At 42.7% G+C, this 21,578-nt stretch overlaps 1 protein-coding gene across 7 annotated transcripts in view; it reads right to left on the bottom strand.

Moving 5' to 3' along the window:
* LOC139763229 (dystrophin-like) overlaps positions 1 to 21,578 on the bottom strand; it is a 304,285-nt gene that overhangs the window by 245,923 nt on the left and 36,784 nt on the right. For 3 of the 7 annotated variants that reach the window (XM_071689103.1, XM_071689095.1, XM_071689097.1), the window contains exon 2: positions 2,264 to 2,585. The exons of 3 other annotated variants lie outside the window; for them this stretch is intronic. In XM_071689103.1, coding sequence (XP_071545204.1) covers positions 2,264 to 2,435 — 172 coding nt within the window. In that variant the 5' untranslated portion in view covers positions 2,436 to 2,585. Of the gene's footprint in view, positions 1 to 2,263; positions 2,586 to 10,930; positions 11,242 to 21,578 lie in introns of those variants that run through there. One more of the 7 variants, XM_071689096.1, reaches the window with a different exon arrangement.

The following is a 21,578-nucleotide window of genomic DNA, read 5'->3' as shown; positions in this document are numbered from 1 at the left end:
AGACAAATGAAAGAATAACGATAAACTGCTAGGGTTTAAATTAAGGTCGTCAGCATATAGCTACAGCCACCCAAATCAGTAAATAAATATACATTAATTGATTGAAAAATAGAACCTTCAGATATTATGGGTAATTCCAAGACCACAATACACTCTTCACATGCACGTGGACACGTCACGATAAATACAGCTAATACTATTCATATCAAAAAAACTTAATAGAAAACATATGGCATTACTCAAACAGTTTTCACTCCTAAGATCCTCGTTTTCATTTTGAGTTGGACCAAAACTAACGCAACTCAGTTCAGATAACCGCATATGAAGACTTATTACACAACAAGGGGGAAAAATGCGCATATATCATCTTTACCCGTGTTGGGATACAATTTCACGCAAGGACGCACTGAGAACCATGACTTAGTTCTTTGTGCCATGGGAGACTGGCATGGCTTCCTCGAGGGTCTGGGACGAGGATGTCAGTTGGGCGTGGGAGGTAAGCATCACTAACGGTACCCACTGGCCAAGATCCGTGGCCGGAATATTATTAGCTCTCAGATCCACGTCAGTATCTGCTGGTCTCCCAACCTTTCATAACACCAAACACCTACAGAGGTTCAATGAGGCGAGGAAACATGTGATGTGTGGATGACCTGTTGTCAAGAGTTTTAGTTTGATTTTTCCCCCAGTTTCCAACAGTCAACTTCATTCAGCGGCGTAGTATATACGTTGACATCATGTCGGGAAATCATATTGAAGTTGCTCTGTGACTTCAAATTTTGATGTAATACCTATCGCTTGCTACAATTTTAAGAAACTCTGTGGACATACTTACCAAGCGAATACCTAGCCATCATCACATCTCAATTAAATTCACCATATTTAGAGGTGAGACTAATACGACTTACTGATAAAACTGACACTAATTCCTGGTGGTTGACTGGCTCAAATGTCATCTAAGTCGAAGACAGGTCGAGGGAACCAGTTAGCAACAAAACTAATAGCGAAGACTTCGAATCCTTAGTATAAATACCATGAATTTACCGTAACTCGCTCTCAGAATAACTTTCTTCAGTCGCCACCGCTTGCCACACGCACCCCGCCAATCCTAGCCCCGGGTATCCATTATACACACCTTGGCTTAACTTCACGCAGCGGGGTTAAGAAACATTATATAATGCCTCAAGTGCAGCTTACAGCGGGACTCTTGATGCTAATCTCCCTGATCCTGTTGCGGCACTTTGGGGTAATACTGTAGTTTTACCAATGAGAACTGGCAACACCTGCTTGTGGACTGGGTTTTTGGGGCTGATCATTGCAGGTAATTTTCAAATAAAACCAGCGAACATATCCAACTATACTCCTGAAATATATAATTCAAGGGCAATCCAGCACCTGACGCGATGTAAAAATGGAGACTTACTGGCGTACTTGTAAGAGCAATTTTATCAGCCATGGATACCGAGATGAAGAGATACAGGAACTATCAAGGACAAACACTTGAGTTAAGTGGTGCTATTACCAGCCCTTACGAACATCAGTGAACATGATTCACCGACCCAAAATTACATATGAAAAAAAATTACCAGGTGCGAGTGTCTGGTTCCATAAGCAAAACAGTTTAAATTTCTGAAAGGATTAAGTTACCATGCTAATCAAAACCTACGTAATCTTCAGCCCTCTTGAAGATGAATTTCATTACATCATTTTTGTTACCATTTAAGGCTCTGGAGATCAATCTAAAAATTCCTAAATACTTCAAAACATCCTGAAACATCTGAGTCCGAAGGCAAACGGAAGCCAAATATTCTTGCAGAGGGTTTGAAATAATACCTTGTTTACGCGACGCAACACCTAAACAGCGATTTTGTATTTCCACTGCATTTTCAATTTCTAAAACAATATCAAAAGCCAGTGAAAAAAAAAAATCCCCTCTCAATATCTATCGCTTGTGTAATTAAAAATGACATACCTTGTTAGGGCAGAACACGCTGTACATGAACATCCACATTGGCACTTTGCTAAGTGCTGATATGATACGATCCACACACACACACTACTGACCTACAAACCTAATATTTAATTGTAAAACTTTTCTAAGCAACAAAGGCGATCAAACTTATGGACAAGATGGGGGTAGGTAAAGCTTACTTTCATATAGTTTTCGAAATTACCTGTAATTTCTACCACAAACATTAAAAAGAAATATGAAATCTACGATCTTATCCTATAATGCTAATCAAATAGGCATCTTCGTACTTACATTTGTCGTCGTCTTCGAAGGACACAAATGGGGATGTGGAGACATCAGCAGTTGCAGCAGCAGGGGTCAAGGTGATTCGAGTAGCAGCAGCAGGCAGGGTAGGAGCAGTAGGGGCACCAGGGGTGGTTGAAGAACCCCCCTCCTGCCCCTGCTTGTCAGCGCCCTCGTCCATGGGAGGCGAGGGAGGAGCTACCCGAGCATACCACAGCCAGGAACTAATGGTGCGACTGCACGTTCACGCTACACTACAACACTAGGGTTAATACCTGCTTCTGAGGTTATCTCGTATATCTATTCGGTTTCGTTTCGTAGAAAGTAATCACTGAATAAGAAACAGCCGTAATTATTCCTTTTTCTTTAACATATCTTTCATAAACCCTTCAAAAACACCCACTGATTTTCAACATTCATTTAGAAATATTCAACACACAACAACTTCAACTTCGATTAACTAGTCAGTGCAGTTCAATTTCTACGAACACTAGCCATCAACCATTACACTATCGTGGAACCGAAGGATGTTTTCAACCTAAGCTTGTCCACACCATGTCATTACACATGGTTACTCCATTCATATGCTCTATACGCCTATTCAGTTTTCTCCCTTTTCTTACAACATTTAGATTAAATGCACACATCACAACACGTTGTCAATCTTTCACAACAATCTTCACGGTGTCGTTGGTTGTATCCGTTTAAAGGATCTATAAAAACCAGTTGACATGCGAGAGTACGACAAGGCGTGAACACTAGCAGCACCACCCAAGGCTGGTGGTAAACAAGCGAGCCAGGGGACCACACCATCACGCGTCATAGAAGCCTTACCGATGCTCGACAACGCTACCGTTCTGATTTCTGTGTCTGGATACGTTTCCTTATTCACAATATTTTAGTAAGAGAATTCACCCGATAGCCATACACCACGACAGTGAATAATACGGAAGTGAAGATGTATACTATGTGACTTAAATGTGTCTTTAAAGTTATCGAATGGTTGCCAAAGCTGAAATGGTTATGCATGTTGTATTAATTCACCTTCCTGTCATTAGACACTTATTTATGGCTGTGATGCCATAATAAACTTTTTCATACGACAGTAGTGGTTGAATTTTACGAAGCTGTCGTGGTCTATGGTCGGAGCTGCTGTTTCAGCTGTCTCATCCAAACCGTTTGATTTCAGATCTCGCAAAACTGACTCATGGTAATAACGAGACTTTACTGCATATTACTTATTACGTACATATGTCATATCTTCCCTAATCTACATCAACCGTTCGATTGTCAGATCTTAAGCCATAAATCGCTATCTTAACTTTTTGTGTACAAACTGAATAACTTAGCTTTAAACACATAAAAAAGTTTTATTTCTTACCTACACCAAAATCAAAAGAAATTTCAGACTACATCAGATCTTGCTACGTATATATTTTAAAAAAAAAATTTTGTTTACCACAATACTTCCACTCATGTAATGAACCATTTATGTATGGAAAGGTTTGTGGGGAGTGGTTGGGGGGTATGGAGCTGTGGTTTCGGTACATTGGACATGAAAGCTAGAGTACGGATTTGAGCGAATGCTGCTTGTCTGCATCCGTTCCTGGGCACTGCTTGGCTTACGCTGGAAACGGCGGACATGATAGACGAAATATATATATATATATATATATATATATATATATATATATATATATATATATATATATATATACGTGTGTGTGTGTGTGTGTTATAAACCTATCAGAGGGGCATAAAAACGACCCTACCAAACCTGCCCTGATTACCTTATAATATATACCCTTATGCCGAAAATAAATCTTTTAAGTTTAGAAAGAAGTGCAGACACAAAGTGACGGGCGGACAGACATACGAACGCGAGGAGAACCTGGAATATTGTCTGGCGCTGGCGTGGTGAACGTAAATATCTCGACGATGTGGAAATGGAAGGAAGAAAGGGCTGAGGAAGCAGGGGAGCAACAGCTGATGACGAAGGGGGGAATCAGAACAAGGGGAGAGGGAGAATGAAGGGAAGGGGCAAAGAGGAAGACACAGACATGAGTGAGTGAAGGAGGTGGTAATTCAGGATATAAATGACCACAAGAAACAAAAAGAGGCAAGGCCAGAACAGTGAGGGAGAAAGGATGAAGATAAGATACGAAAGAGAAGTAAGGAAACAGCTGGGCAGATAAAGCGAATGATAAATAAAATGGAAGTAGGCACGATAAACACTGTGGAACAGAAAATGAGACGGTGATGTGAGTAAAATGTGGCTGTGAATAAGGAGAGGAAGGAGAAAAATGACAGTAGTATGAAGGTACGTGGCACAATAAGGACCTGCAATATGATTTTAAAGATAAAACTTTAACTGTACAACCCTGAAAATGTCATCTATTAGATACCCCTTCAATGCAAAAAAATCTAAATAGACTCAGAATCTTTGTACCCATGTGCGAAAGATGGACGGACAATTTCAGCCCTATATTCCTCACTCAAGGCTGGCTGGACACAGGGAAAAGTAAATTCCAGCCACTATCTAAAACACTAGCCAACGCAGCAAACCTCATGTGGTCGCATTCTCGGTCAGATAGGATGAATACCAACTGGGAAAGTTAGCTATGAGAGAGGTAGGACTCACTAGGCTACGTGTTCGTTTCGCCTTCCAGCCTCTGACGGCTGGGTTGTTTGAGAATGCCTTAGCAGCTTTGCAGCTTTAACTGCTAGGCTGTATCTCAAACTCGCCTTGGCTGTATCTCAAACTCGCCTTATAACTCTTAATTTCTCAGTTATGTCACGTTTTATATTTCTCGGTTTGGAGTTTCCATCTGCAATGTTGTGTCTTGCCTTCTCTTACAGTTTCCACAAGCTGGTTCATATCTTACTTGCACCGCAGTGTCTAATAATTAAATATTTTTCTTTAAACTTTCAGCCTATCCGTAACTCAGTTTCAGTTTCATCTTGCCTCGCCTCCTCTAACCCCTTATTAACTTTTCATTTAATAACAACCTTAATATTAAGTCTCTTTTACGACAAGCTAGCTATGTTTGTACGAATTTTAAGAATTCGGATACACTCGGCATATTTCATGGAGATCATTCAGATAAGTCAATGAGCTTCTTACGTCAACAAGTCTCATGAAGGGATGCAGGATCTGAAGCGAATGTCCACGATGTTTGCACGGCAACAACAATCTTGTTCCTTCGCGTCCTACAGAAATGAAAACGTAAAATCTCGTTGCTGCATCAAGTTTATGGACTCTCTCTCTCTCTCTCTCTCTCTCTCTCTCTCTCTCTCTCTCTCTCTCTCTCTCTCTCTCTCTCTCTCTCTCTTCTAAATCTCAGCAATGGGAGCACAACTGCCACTCTCAGGCCGCCTCACTCTTTGTGCGAGTTAAGAAATAGGGAATCCCCAAAAAATGAAATGAAAAATCTTTAGTGTTTCATGCACTTAGGAAACCCTTTTAATGAAGTGAAAATATATATATACTTATCACATTCATTCCGCCGCACTGGTTTTCATAATCTTACGCGGAAAAAGGCTAACTAAAGATTTCCAAAATATTCTCGTACTCTTGCAAATTAGGTTAATGTCTGCCTGGTGCTGACGAGATCCTACTTAGTTCCTCTTATAAATGTGTTGAGTGCAATTCGACCTCAACCGCTAAGAACTCTCCCCATCGTTTTTTTTCTTTCTCTTTTTTCTTTTTTTTTTTTTTTTAGAGATAAGTTCCTATAAATGAAGGTTTAAAGATGAAAAATCCATATCATTTTCAGTCCTTCAACTGTCGAGGAAAAGATTGAATTTTCTAAGCTGCAAATACGTTAGTTCAAAGACCGCTGAATTCTAACGTTCATTGTAACATTTCTTAAAAAAATAACCAGTAAGATCACGTATAGAAATGTTCAGTGCACCATTTCTAAAAAAAAAAAAAAAAAAAATAGCCAGTAAGATCACGTAAGAGAAAAAATTAACTTCATCTTCTATAGTTAATGAGACGGTGTGTCAAGTTCGCGTGGGGTGGGGACGAACGCATTTAAACCCTCCCCATACCACCCTGAGGTTGGCTGACACTTAAAACGTCAGCCCTGAATGTGCTAACCAAGGGTGAAGTGTTCAACTGTCGGTGTGGCAGGAGGTGGGCTGGGTAGATGGGCGGGTCAGGGGCCACCGGTGGAGGTAGGTGTAAAGACAGTGTATAAAAGGAGCAGGGTGGGCTGGTGGAGGAAGAGCAGGGATGTTAGTGACGGAGGAAGACAAAAGTATATGTATGGGCTTGCTAAAAGTGGGCTGGCGGAGGCAGACCGGGCAGGATGAGGTAGAGCAGAGAGGTGGGGCTAGTGAAGGTAGAGGAGGGAAGTGGGCTGGTAAGAGGTAGAACAGGGAGAGGGCCGGGGTGGGGCGGGGCTGAGATGAGCAACACTGCAGGCCCACCACTGGGAGGACCGGTTTAACTCACCCACGAAGCAGGGCGAGTATGTGTGTGTCTGTGTGTGCTCTTTGTGTTTACGGGCATTCTTGTTCATTACTTGCATGGGAAACACGTCCATGTGTACCTTCCTAAATGCATACGTCTGATATTTTGAATGTGCATCGTTAATCTTCGTTTCTGGTGATTTATGTTGCGCTCTATTTAGGCTAGGGTGTATACTGTGTTGTTGTTTGTATGTCCACAATTTGTTTTAACTAGTTGTGTATATGTATAACTGACTGATGTGAATATAAAGCCTACTATCTTGACTACAAAGGCATTCGCTCTATATGAGATGTATGGACAACCTACAAAGATTCTTCAGTATCATCATACTAGGCGGCTCGAACGCACCGCCTATGCTGAACCTTAACCATGTTGCATTTACGGAATAAGGGAAAAATTCTCTACTGATTTTTTTTCTCATTAATCCTAGCATTTCCTTTGTCATTATGCCTTCCAACATCAGATCTACCTACGAAAATTAGGAACACAAATGAGAGCCATTGTCCGACTACATCATATCTATTCCGACTCCTGTGGCTTGTGTTTACGACACACACACACACACACACACACACACACATACACAAACCAATCTTTCTCGGTGCAGTCACTTCGTTCGTGGCATACTGCAGCATGAATTCTGGTCTATGATTGATGCCAGCACAAATGCGTTGTCATTGTTGTAAGTGTAAACATGATATTCTAATACAACTGCCTACATGCTCTTAAAGATTTGGCTACTATCGGTTCGTTTCAATTCTGTATGTGTTGACATTTAGCAAGCTTTACAACGTAGGTTAAGAGTTAGTATACGAACCTGTGTGCTTATGACCCTTCGGGGAAAATTATCATATTCACTAAGAGGGTTATACTCGGCCGCCACCCTCGCTATATGCAACCTAGACAATCCGTCCCTGGGTGCAGCCTAGCTTCTCCGTCCCTCGGTACAGCACAGCCCCCTGTTCCTTGATACAACTTAGCTCCGCCTCTGGGTACAGCCTAGTCCCTCCGACCTTGGGGACAGCCTTGTACCCCATACCTAGCTACAGCATTAAGGGAGCGTAAAACCTCTGTTCCAGGGTGCAGCCTTGCATCCTCAACCCTGGGTGTTGGGCGCAACCAAGCCCCTGCGTCCGTAAGTGCAGCCTAGCCCCTGCGTTCGTGTGTGTAGTAAAACTTCGTCTCTGAATACAGCCTAGCCCCTACGTCCTTGGTTGCACCCACAGTCCCTCCGTCCCTTGGTGTAGTCTGACCCTTCCGTACCTAGGTGTAACCTAGCCCTCCCGTCCTTGGCTGTATCACAAGTATGAGTCACACCGAGACAAGAGAGGTGAGTGCGCTTGGGTCAACTCACTTCAGGCCCAACTGCTCTGTTATGAATTTTCGCGTACCTATTCTCCATAAACCAATGGATGGCATAAATCTTTAAAAATATCATATGACTGTGTGAGAAATTAGTTAAAACGTCCCTACAATATATATCTACTACAGTGATTAACATGTTATTGTTAGCATGTCTGGAAGACTGTAAAAGCCTAAAGTATTCACATTATGAGAGCCACAACTGGAAGGTATGACTCTCCAATGGTGATACTCAGGAGGCTGCTGCGTCACATAATTATCATGTCGCCATTAGCAACTCAAGGGTGGGCCGTTTTGATACCTACTTCTTTCCCTACACGTCGAAGCTTTGAGAATTCTCTATCTTCACATGTCTTTCCTAATAAATATTACCTGACACATTTCAAAAGAGAAGTTTTTCACTTTCTCAAAAACTCGTAAAGACTTTCGTTTTTCTTTTTTTACCGTTTCATAATTCTCTATATTTCAATTAAGGCCCGGCCTTGATGTGGACTTTTGCCTGTGACTGAAGCCTTCAACATAAAAAAAAAAGGACCGGCCTTTCCTATACGCTCAGAGAATAGGGCCTCGACCGCTACAGGAGGCCTCGTGGTCTCGACTGTTATATGGCAGCCTTTGGAAAGCAGGAAATGCAGTCCCAGAAACCCTAAAGTTTCACAATTTTCCAGGGATATGCCCCCGAGCCCCCTTATTAGAGTTCGCGGTCGAGAGGGGAGTTTGAGTGGTGTATGGATCCCTAAAAGACTCGACTGGGGACCTCTAGAAGGCTAGGGCCGGCCCTGGTTATATATATAATACTCACAATGATGTCTCCACCTTACCTATACCTAACCTTGCTTCAAGTTAGTAGTGGCGATTACGTCTTCACGCGTTTGCTCGTTTATTCTTTATACATAAAATGGTTAAGAAATGTTAACTGATAATTACTTCAACTGAATATAGCTTACGATGCACTTGGTAAGATTATGTATAGCTAGAATATTCAACGGATTGTTTAGCGAAAAATGTATGGCTAATCATTGAGGAAAAATATACAAATGAAAGGTGGACGAATCAGCTGACTGTGGTGCTGAAAGAGGAACCAGATGATAGGAGTGCTAGTGGAAAGGTCAGCTTTTGCTGGGGTCAGTTTGAATAACGATGATGGAATCAGGTAGTCAAGTGACAGAACTATTCAACTAAGCCTCGGATGAAAGGAAGAGCGCGAGGGTGCATTCATCTAAGTAGTAGGGAAGAGATCACCTGATAGGCGAAGTGTGTGTGTGGAGTCAACTGATACGAATGTTGGTGGAAAAGTCTGCTGATAGGAGAGGGAGGAGGAGGAGGAGGAGGAGTCAGCTGATAGGGAGGACTCGGCTCTCCGTGATGAAGCCCGCTACAAGGTGCTCGCCGCTCTCGCTCCCATATCTGGTTACACAACGTGATCTGTAATGTTCCGAGGCCTGGCGTTACCTGGTTTACGACAGAAGGTATTCGGAGCAACGCCCCACGTTTGTGCGAAATATCAATCAGCCCAGCATTACGCACTGGTTTAACCTGGGAAGCAACCATAACAGCATAACAGCCGAGACTGCTGCATCAGATTACCAACACTGAATCGTTCGTCAGTAATATAAGGGAACATTTACAGTAGCTCTTCGAAATTTGCTTGCTGTCACTACGGGAATGTACGCTGCCAGCGACCGTTACACTGAATTCCACAAGCCGCCACCCCGTAAAGCAAGACCATCTCTATACGCACTCTGGGTTTTTGAAACGGTAAGAATTCAGTACACTTTTATCGCCTGAAATTTCGATGACTTCCCCTCGCATTTCTCTCTGTACAGGTTTTCTTTCTTTCTTTTTGCAAGGTATCGATGCCCAACTTTTGGAGTCAATATTTGGATGTTAAGCCATAGAGCTGATGTCTTCCCAAGCTTCACTTCTTTGTAGTTTCTCCAGTGGCAAGACAGTTACCTAAGCCCGCCATGATTTGATCCTCCCTACACCGCCGCACACATTTTCTAAATGGGCGCTGACACTGCCAAGCCTGCAGGGAATTCTGATTGAATAAGAACGCAATAAGTCTGACGCTGACTGGCAACGCCACTCGCTCCTTGGTGGATGTACGACGCTGGTACTGGAGTACAGAGCTACATAAGGAAGTTTAATAAGTTATGTCAACTCATCCCTTGTCGCTTGCTGAAATTTATGGTTACATACAAGCGACGCATGGCCAGAAAGATACTTAAAGTTTTCTCGGTGTTACAAATGAACTAGTGCTGAGAGTACTATCATCCTGCAATAATAATAACACCACATGTGAAGGGGTGTGAGCTTACAACACTGCAGTATGATAATGCAACCAAAAATAATCAACGATTTACATACAAAGCTGCACGGTGTCGTCATCGTTTTCCCTCACTTCTTATATGCACAATAGGCACGATAAAATTCGCCAAGTCCCAAACTCCCGTCTCACATACATATTCCATGGAAGATGCAATTATAAAGAGCGTTTTATGACACCACACACACCCGTGCCAAAATTTCGCCCCCATTGGCACATCAAGTCAGTTCTATTTACAGTGGAGACGCAGGGGTGTCAGCTGCCCAGTAGACCAGATTGATGCTATCTATAAACTTACAGAAAGTTTGGAAACTAGCTCATTCTATCAAACCAAACTTAAGAAAAAGTAAACAGTTTTACTTAGCCTAGCCCGACTTATCCCACGTCATCTAAGATGGTGCAATGTAGCAGCCATACTTAATCTGAAGTATGGCTTGGTGTGTGTCAATACGATACGTTCCACAGGAACATTCAAGAAAAAAATGATCGTATAATTCTCTAAGCTTACCTTGTTTTCGTACACTTGTTAGTCGAAAATTCACACTAAATACACAAAACAACAGCGTTTCGCCTCACTTATCACTATTTCAAGACATTAAATAGATGCGCACTTTTCAGCAAACGAACCAACGTTGACAATGGACAACTATACACGGAGCGTCACCAATGAGGTCACTGAGATAAATGGTGCGTTCCTCTTCCCAGCTGATTAACACTGGTATTCCGTGATAAGACAGCACAGAAGGATGCTCAGCAATCATCTCGAGTTATCTGGCACTCCAACACATCAAAAGCTCCCCACCAAAGGGACACTCGTGTCTCGAGACAACATACACCACCACCTCCACCAGCAGCGTCACCACGACCACAGACGGGCACCAGGTAGGGACTGACCCTGGCCATGGGGGACCAGACCCACCGCCCGGCACACCAGCAACACACACACACACACACGTACACACAAACACATTCACACGGCGGACACCGTGAACACCCTAGTGCAACCGCCCTGCCCTGCTGACGGGCTGACTTCCTCGAGGATTTTAATGCTGATTTCGGCAAATATCTGTTCCCGTGGCTGACACATGTCTCCCTTTGTTGTACCATTTGGTCATCCTTACTCACGTACATCCCAGCATCCTAAAGGTTGCTTAAGATCATATGATTTTAATAGGCATTGTTATTTCCGCGTTGACATCACACCGTTGACGTTACTCCTTTATGAGTATATCTTATTTTTTTTCGCAGTTTATCATACAATTTCTTTTGAAAGCAGACAAAGACCGTAGATTAACGAAACATTTCCTAATCGTCTCTAGAGGTAAGCGTACCATATAGAGAGAAAACACGCAAATATGATAGAAATGGCTGGGCTGGGAACACTGCGTGGTGATTGGTGGGCTGGCGCGACGTGCCAGCAATATACAATGTTTGACACTCAGTCTTGAATCTTAATAAGACGTTTTCCCGCTGCTTGTACCCATTACTGCGAAAGGAGAGCGCCTTCCAAGCACATACAATGCAATTATGGTGAGAGATCTGATTTCAATTATAAACGGTGGATAACTATAGAGGAGGATAATTTTGGCAATGTATCTTTACGTTATCAGTAAAGTGACTTGAACTACAAATTTGTGTGGCATTTCCTTTTTACTGTAAATTTTCAACGATTTATTCGTGTATTATTTTCTTGATCGTACCAAATTTATTGAAATTCAGAAACCTGAAGAAAAGTGTGTACCTTAGTTGGCCTTGAAAGTACTCACTGACCAAAGGTGTTGACGAGTACCAATGAGGGCTGAAATTTAAGTGAGTCTTGGATGTCTGTTGCCATTGTGTGCTTGGAAAGTACGCCGTGGATTGAGATGGGCGGGTGCCACTCAGGGTTTTACAAATACACTTAAGATCTGGGCAAAAGATTGTTATGGAAGGCCTCGAACCCCCATCTCTCAAGTTTCGCGGTATAAAATGGGGCTGATATCTTTTTTAACACCTATGGGCAATTTGATAGGGACCTCTTGTACAAATAATGCTCTTCGTATATACAGGTGACGTTAAGGAAATGACTATGAGTGGCGGTGTGCTATGCAGAAAGTAATATCGTGGGGAGATGATAGGGTTACATAAGCCAGGTGTGTCTCAAGGGCTTTGCAGCTATTGAAGTCTCACATACGGTTCATCACAGAGAGTCCCTGAACACTCCCCCGATGAAATCTCAGCTCTTTAGATCTAATCCATGGGGTTTGATTCCTCACGTAGGGAGCGCTTAATATTAAGGCGAGTGGTTTACAACTCTAAAGAAGGTAGGAATGATGCTCATCCCCTTGAACCACGACAGCACAACCCATGTGTATGAAAGCGTCGCTTTTGACCCGATCCTTAAGCTTAGGTCCAGTCAAATTGGGTCAGTCTATCATACCCAGGGGCATAACCGTTGTGCTCAAGGTGTCAACCGTCGTGAACGAGGATCGTACCTTCGTACTCAAGAAGTTAAATGACAGACACGTAAACGCAAAATAAAAAATAAATAATCAGTTCATGAGCAATGGGTGGAGGGCTGATTAATGTACACTCCAAAAACTGAAAAATGTAGTCATGGTCCTACGAACTCTTAGCCGTAGGTCCATTGTTTCAGCCCAGGAAAAACCCAGCCTACCATCTTGGAACAAATGACGCATTTCTCTCTTTCATCCAGTAAATCCCATCTGAACATCCCACTACTGAAATTCTTGAATATCTATCTTTTGAATATTCCAACTGACTCATACAGTCAGCTAATAGGTCCTCCATTCTAGACGGTTGCTCTTCAAACAGTTTCTGAAGAGAAACACACCTTGATAAAAGGAAAAGTGTAAGCGAGAAATGAACAAAATCATATTTTGAGGCCATAACGCATCGTAACTAGAGGGAAAATGTCAAGCTTTGAATTCAAAAGTTTGAGTCGAAACGCAGTATTACTGTGGAATTTCATATCGAGCCATAGCAACTTTTAGCTACGTTACGTTCACCTAAAAAAAAAAAAAAATATATATATATATAGATAGATAGATAGATAGATAGATAGTAGACATAAAATTTCATGGAATTTACTTTTCTGTACATGGCATAGGAATTAAACGAAAGCCAGCTGATAACATAAATTCGTCGTGACTTTCAACTGTGCACAATAAAGTGACTGGAAGAGAGCACAGATTTATGCTATGCTCGGTATGTTCGTGTGCGTTGGGGCGGAGCGTCCAAGTTTGTTTCCAGCTCCGCACACTTCCAACTTGTCAACCTGTGATGGCGAGATATCATGACCCACTAAAAGGTTAAACCATGTTTAACAGTAATATATCCCTCACGCGGGAGAATTTCATATATGTCCATGAGAACATTATTTCCAATTAATGATCATTACAATCGAATATCAGGAAGAGATAGAGTGAGAGAGAGTGCGCAACTGAAGCCAAGCAAAGACGTTTATTTCACGTTGTTGAGTTTAGCAAGCTGCACGAATTCGCCATTATGGTCGGGAAGAACGGGGTGTCCTTGTAAACACTGGGATGTAAATGTAAATTCATATAACGTCTGCTAAGACTTTTGTACGTCGAGCAGCACAAGACATGGTCAACAAGGATGTCAGAACCACTCAATTTACAAAATAAAACGCCGGTTTAGCCGAGTGGCTATTTCTTTTGTGCTCCTGTAATCGTTCGTGAAGAGTGCGCGCCCAGTTTTAAGTTAGGTACTTAAAGATGAAAAGAGCAAAGAAGAGGATGAACACCAGGAAGCTGCCGCAAGAGAGGGAGCGAAGTATGCCAGGATAATGTACATGATCGTTGAAGTGGGAGGTAAAGTTCATCAAAGATTCTGTTTCATAAACGCTCCATTTCACCTACTAGGTCGTACTTCCATGTCTTTATTAGGAATTTACAGCCTAACTGAATACAGTACACAGTGGGTTATAATACAAGGGATCCATCAACACCTTTTAGTTATTACAGAAAACACTATATTTTCATTGTTTATACAATTATACCAATCAAAGAATACGTCTGTCAAGTTTTGTAATGTCAAAATGATATTGAACATCGCAAGTGTTAAAATGAATCGATTGATCCTTGGCAGTCGACAGGTCTAAGTAACTAAGCAAGCAATCATATATATGAATATGAAGAGTAATTGTCTTTTTTATATAAGCCAGCAGCGGGACCTCTCTCACAGCAGCAGCCTGGCTCTGTACAGGGCTAACAACACACTAACCAACGTGACCTACTCGCTATTCCTTAATTAGTCTCAGGGGGACCGTGAGAGCGGGAATACCCTTCACCTCCTGATGTTTCACTTCATATGAGCTTCATATCATGACATACGAACTTTACAGCATAAAAAAAAAAATAATCGTTATTAAACAATTTCTGCGAAGATCCGTGATTAATAAGGATTACGAGAACAGCAATTAACTATACATCCAAATGCATGACATTTATGGCATGCACTTCTACCAAAAAACAGTTTTTCAGAACAATAGTAGTGTACTACCGCTGTACTGAGCCTTATTAAGGAAGGAGTAGCAGTACGGTGCATGGTCCACAAGCCTAGCTCCAAAAGCCTATCCAACAATCAACATTTTGTGACACGCACTTAAGGAATGAATATATTCAATACACTTCTTTCAGGGTATCACAACAGACCAAACTTTGAAAGCGTTTAAAGAATGGAGTCAAGATTTCATTTTTGTACAAAGATACGAAATGAAATACACCTAAAAATAGTTTCTACTGTGTTTATCGCAACCTAAAGTCTGTATGCGGTTCTCTGACCTAGTCCATGAGAATTGTGATCCGACAAACTTCTTTCAGTCTTACATTCCTGGCAGTTGGGTTGTGGTAACGGTGATGAGCGGTGACATCACTGGGTCAGCGGGGACACAAGGACTGGCCTAACACGTCCACTGTTACCATGTTACCGCTACCCGCTTACGCCTTCCGGTTTCTCAGATATGAAGCGACATGTTACCTCTGACAGCTCGAAATTTTAAGAAACTGGTTGATGCTGATCACATATACTGGACTCAAGAATGCATAATTAGGCTGATACATTAGCAAAAACTTCTGCCTTGCAGAATGAAGTTGATTATTCATTGGTTCTACCCCGCAAGTAGTCTGAAATTAATCACGGAGGAAGAACATAAACAAAATCTTTTAACTTAACGGTGAAATGAAATTAGTACGAGGAGATTCATCTACCTTCCATGATATCACGCAAAAACTATAAACAAGATCAGCTGACACCAGACTATGGCTGGGCGATAGATATTCATGGGAGTTTGCCCATCCTGTTGATAATGAACAGTCTTGTTAACATTTTTTTTCCCCCCGCTATGTAACCTATAATGTAAATCAGTCCCAAAGGCTCCCTCCCTGGACCTCCTTATTCTCTCTTACGCCACCGTCCACAGGGTGGGTAGGAATGTTCAACAAAATCTTGCGGCAAAAATCAAAATTAGTATTCCTCCCAAGTCAAAAAATATTAATAGATAGTGTGCGATAGACAGCGGCCTCAGATGGAAATACTACCATATTGATTTAGGAGTCCTATTGAGTGCCCGGAACTATTTTACATCCTCCGTGTTAGAAGATTGTGGACAGCATCCACCCTGGGGTATACTATCCTCCTGACTTAGGAGAGTTGCAGTGTTGCCCGGAACTTTCCGTGTCAGTAGGCTGTGGCCAGCAGCCGCCCAGGGAAGTACTTCCCTCCCAAGTGTCGAAGTGGTGTCGGGATATATAGTACACGCTTCGCGTAAGGATGGTTTGTCTCGCTTTCCAAGGAGGTATATATATATATATATATATATATATATATATATATATATATATATATATATATATCCTTCTCCTTTTACCAGTTTATGTTTTCACATTCTCTTCATTCATTTTTTTTTCTTATGCTGCCACTCTCTATTCAAGGCCTGGCTTCGATGAGGATAGCTGTTCGTGACTGGAGACGTTGACGAAAAAGATAAAAAATAAAAAAAAAACATAATCTTTCCACTGATAACCAATGTAAGACATGTGGCTCGGTTCGAATCAATAGCTGCCTCCATGAAAGTGATATCTTCTTAGAATTAGCAGAGGTGAGACAGGTTTGCCAAAATCATTGGCTTAATTACTCGAAGCCATGTCCTATCTGCAGACAAGTAACCTAATCCAACAACTTATGACACGTTTGGTTTGGTTCAAAGACTTGGATGCTTTCGTTTACTGGTGATAACGTGGTTTAAACCCACAAAATAAATCACTGATACTGACCCGAATATTATTCCCCCACTTCGCCATCATCAACAGTCTGCTCCCCATCCTCTCCTCTATCCAAGCCCACTTGAGCCCTAACAAGCGGAGATGGTTAATAATTAAGCTCTAGACTGACCCAGCCATAACGATATAAAGGGGTGTGATGCGACCCATATATACAGTCCAGAATAATCCGCTGGTCTGGGTAGCCTAGTCCGCGCGGCGAAACTTAAAAGCCACTCGTGCTCAGAGCAGCCTAATGCGAAATCGCATTACACAGCAGTGATTTCATATTTCAAAAGTCCATTCTCAAGATAAAATGTACCCCTCCTCCCCTCCTTATCCACTTCCTAGGGTCATTTGACAAAAAAAGTGAGGAGTCTCTCCTTTGCAACCTTAAAGGAAGCGCAATTTACCTAGCACAGCACACCGTCTTACACTGCTGATCTAACGTGGTCTAACCCTCTGGAGCTGACTATGCCGTATCATTCAGCATCGGGAGGAAAGAGGACTTCGAATGATTGGCACGGGCACCCGTCAACTTGGAGACTATCTTATAGGACTGACAACAGAAGTAAGACACATTATATGCCTGACAACAGACTTCATCTAACCAAGAAGTAAGACACATTACCAAATACAGAAATGGTTCTGAGTCTGTAACACTAGATAATGTAATTATATCAATGATTCTTTTTTTCTTCTAGCCCAGTGTAAAAGACCACAGCCATTACTAATAGGACTTTGTAAGTTTACATTGGTAAACAACAGATGAACTGTGTGTGTGCATCTCTATAGAATAAAGTGTTTGCAAGGGTCAAATTCTGTGATTATCTTGCAAAACAAATACGAGAATAAGATCATTATAATGCATGACTTGAAACATTAGTAAATATACGTGAAAATAAATGACGTAGTACTATCACACAAAAAGGAAACAAAAGCAGAGCAACTCATATGTATATAGAGGTTCATAAAAATCAAACGAGACGACATAGGTATAAAGAGAAAGGACAATTTCCAAGAAAAACTGATGACTGCTGCAAACATCAAAACACTTGTTGGAAAGGTCAGAGAACACTTTGCTGTGTCGTAAACTTACACCACTGGGGAAAAGTCCTAAGATTGCAGTCACCCAGAAGCGCACGGTATAAGCACCCTTTGGTCAGTGTAACACAGTTCGGTGTGTGGGAACAGCTCCATGGCTGCCGCTCTTACCAGGTTAGAAACGCTAGTCGAGCCCGTCCTCGATGACCCATCTTAAAACTCTCGCGCACGACGGTACGACCCTTGTTAAAACATGACGGTACGGCCCTTAAGTACGATGGTACGACCCTTGTTAAAACATGACGGTACGACCCTTAAGTACGATGGTACGACCCTTGGGTATGACGGCCTGGCCACAGGACCTGTACAGGGAAGGTCCATGTCTAGGGTCATGCCATATGTACCAATGGATCAGCTGCTGTAATTCGGGTGTTGTTGCCTCTGATCAAGGAGCTGTGCCGTCAAGTGGAAGAGGTTAACACAATCAGAAAGGGCAAGTGTGGAGCTGTTAGTATGACATGAAAATGCTGAACAACGTGTGTGTGACACATTCTAATACAAATGGTGTTAGGTTTACGTATTCAGTTTCACAGTACCTGTGTGATGTATCCTGTATCCGTGGTATATATTGAATATCATGGTGTAACCATATACATGATAAACCCTCTATATTCAAGATAATGAATGGTGTTAAGTCCACCATCTATCAGAAGAAGCGGATCTGCGTAATTAAACAAGTGTAAATCTAATTTTCATGAGAAACTGTAGGATTTTCGTCAAACTGGTAACGTTTTCAGATATGACCGAGTATATCTGGTATATCTTAGTGTAGCAATATGATTACTATGACATTCTTAGACTGAAGTTTCTTCCACCAGCCCTACAGGATCATAGCGTGTTATTCCTAATGCTGATAAGTGATTCATTTTCTAAAATGAATAGGTGAACACAAGGAGTAAAATCCTTAGATAGAAGAATTCAAAGCCTCGTATTTCGAACATGTTAGTCTCGCGTCCAACGGATTAAACCGCCACACACTAGAGCCTTAACTTAAGTCCTCAAAAAACTACATTATCCAACGTGTCAGTAAACGTAAAGTAAAATTAAATCTTGAAGGGAGTGCTGAAAATATGATGTATCCATACATTCCATCATTCCAACGGCATGAGTCTTATCAAGTTGATCAAAATGCCACTCACTTACGCTGGTGGTGGAGAGATGGTGCATTCTGGACACCACCAGGTGACTTCCTCCCTCCCCGCCTCCCTCACACACCCGCAACCTCCCACCCCCTCACCCTCACTGATGCAACCAATCGCCCCACATCCGCGCCTTAATGAAAAGGAAACTGTCTATTATGCGTACTAGGGCAGCCGGTTTTGTCCCTCGAGAGGTGCCGTTGCGTGAGGGACCATGAGAATATTTTCACAAGTAAGGTTGTCCCGTTTAAGGACGCTAACGGCCGCCAACGATTAACGAGTCAAACAACGAGGACATCTGGTCTTAACGCCGAACTGCGGAGCAACAGACGCATGTGAAAATGACAGAACAACTGGTTTTTAAGTTTAGCTTCAGAAAAAGAAAGAATGTTTTGTACGCCACTACCGTACGCTAGACATATGACAAAATATTGATGTCTTTAATTCCCATTTTCTTTTGGAATGTTTATATGGGAGATGAGCCGCTGGGCGGTAATAAGTCTAGGAGTACGCCGCACCCCATCAATACTCTAACGATCAGCCTACGCTTTCGTTAAATGAGAACCATAATCACAAGGAAACTCGTGAGATACACCAGCAGTTTGATGTCCTCTTGCGTATCGATACATCGAGGGAAGTCAAGAGATAGGGACCCTGTGGCACCCGGGCGGACGAACTAAGCTTATCGCCAGCGATGAACAATAGCAGCGTTCATTATTCACGCCAACGATGACCACTGAGGGCTGACATAAACCTTGTATGCGGCTGACCCATCGCTTGTAAGTTAACCCATGGCTTGTATGGCTGACCTACCGCTTTTATGGATGACTCACAGCTTCTACATTGGATCACCAGGCAGGAGCTACAACCATTCTACATTGGATCACCAGGCAGCTAGCTACAACCAAGTTCAACCTGTACACCTTTCCCGCCCACACTTGTCACTTGTTAACTAGCATCGTAAACCTGTGACATAATGTATCAGCTGGAAGCCAGATACACAAACCTGAGCTTGCTAGCGACCAGTCACCCGGGATCCTGAAACGCCAGTTCCTATTTTCTAACTTTGTCATTTAAAGAATGAATCGAATTACGCTGAAATGAAATCAATCACGGAATTAGAGTAATCCATGCACACTAGGCTTAATTTCCATGTTGCCTGCACAGTCACCCCATGGCTTTCAATATCACCATATATTGTAATAAATGCTGCGGGGTGGGGGGGTTCCCGTGTGAGATATTCCATTAGTGTACGGGTTTAGAAATTAGTATATTTCATTATCGGCATAGATGAGGATCTGGTTAATTAATATGATTCAGCAAAATGCCTATTATGTCTCTTTCATGAATATATAATTTGGACCAGCTGGACATGCAAAACGTATGCAGAGAATCATTAGTTGAGCATTTTCAGCACAGCGGTGTGCTGAGCCTTGGGGTTATGTGATGGCCTGGCCTTTGACCTACTGAGGGGTCAGGTCGAGGTCAGGGTGTCATTCGTGCTCAAAAGACCGTACCGTTGTGGTCAAAGGGCCGTCCCGTCAAGGATCGTACCGTCGTGGTGAATGGTCGTACCGTCGTGGTGAACGGTCGTACCGTCATGTTCCGATGGCCGTACCCTCTTTAATTAAGCATGGTACCGTCGTGGTGAAAGGTCGTACCGTCATGTTCCGATGGACGTACCCTCTATAATCAAGTATCGTACCGTCGTGGTCCTAGGATGGCACCCAGCGTGCTTCAGAGGTGCATGTAGGACGCTGCTGCAGCAGTGTGGTGGCACAAGGTCTTTGGCTTGAGGACACACTGCTCACGGTGAGACAAGAGAGAGACAAGAGGGCCACTTGTCTCAGATACACTATCATCTCGGAGGTCTCCTATCTCTCTCTCTCACACACACACACACACCAACTCTCATCCCGTCTCACGGTCTCCCTTAAACGGTCCAAGGGTTGTGAGTTTAAAAAAAAAAAAAAAAAACGCATCTCTAGCGTGGTATGGCCTTACGACACAGCAAAGGCTGCCCTTAGTGTGAGTTAAAGACACAGTCAAGCTCAATACACAATAAGCAGTTGTTGTTTTCAAACAGTACCACACGCTCACAGCAGCATGTGCTGTGTCGTAACCTCACATTACAAGAGGATCGTGTGTTATATAAGGCTGGCCGAAGGACGTGCGCTGGGGGTGGGAGGGGGGTTTATGTACCAGAGGCTAACTGGCAATAACCTCTAACGAGCTGGTTAGACGAGGTAAACCAGACACCTTAAGGTGGAAATCGATAACCCTGTGACTCCCCTCCCTACAGTCGAAGGTGGGAGAGAGAGAGAGAGAAAGAGAGAGAGAGAGAGAGAGAGAGAGAGAGAGAGAGAGAGAGAGAGAGAGAGAGAGAGAGAGAGAGAGAGAGAGAGAGAGAGAGAGAGAGATGAATGCCCAGCCACATACAAGCTGATGTCGTCACCAGCAGTAATGCGTCGTAGGGGGGGGGGGCCCTAGCACGACACCCCCGTGCCTCACATCACGACCCCTTCCTACCCCATCCCCGTATATCACCTGCCAGTTTAGAATCACGTCTGAACCTTGTTTGTATCTACAATGGGCGGGCGAGGACAGTCTATGGCCCGGGCCGTGGACATGA

Source organism: Panulirus ornatus, chromosome 46 (assembly GCF_036320965.1).
Source record: "Panulirus ornatus isolate Po-2019 chromosome 46, ASM3632096v1, whole genome shotgun sequence".
Taxonomy (NCBI): Eukaryota; Metazoa; Arthropoda; class Malacostraca; order Decapoda; family Palinuridae; genus Panulirus; species Panulirus ornatus.
The sequence above is the reverse complement of the archived record's forward strand: the minus strand, read 5'-3'. Positions and strand labels throughout refer to the sequence as shown.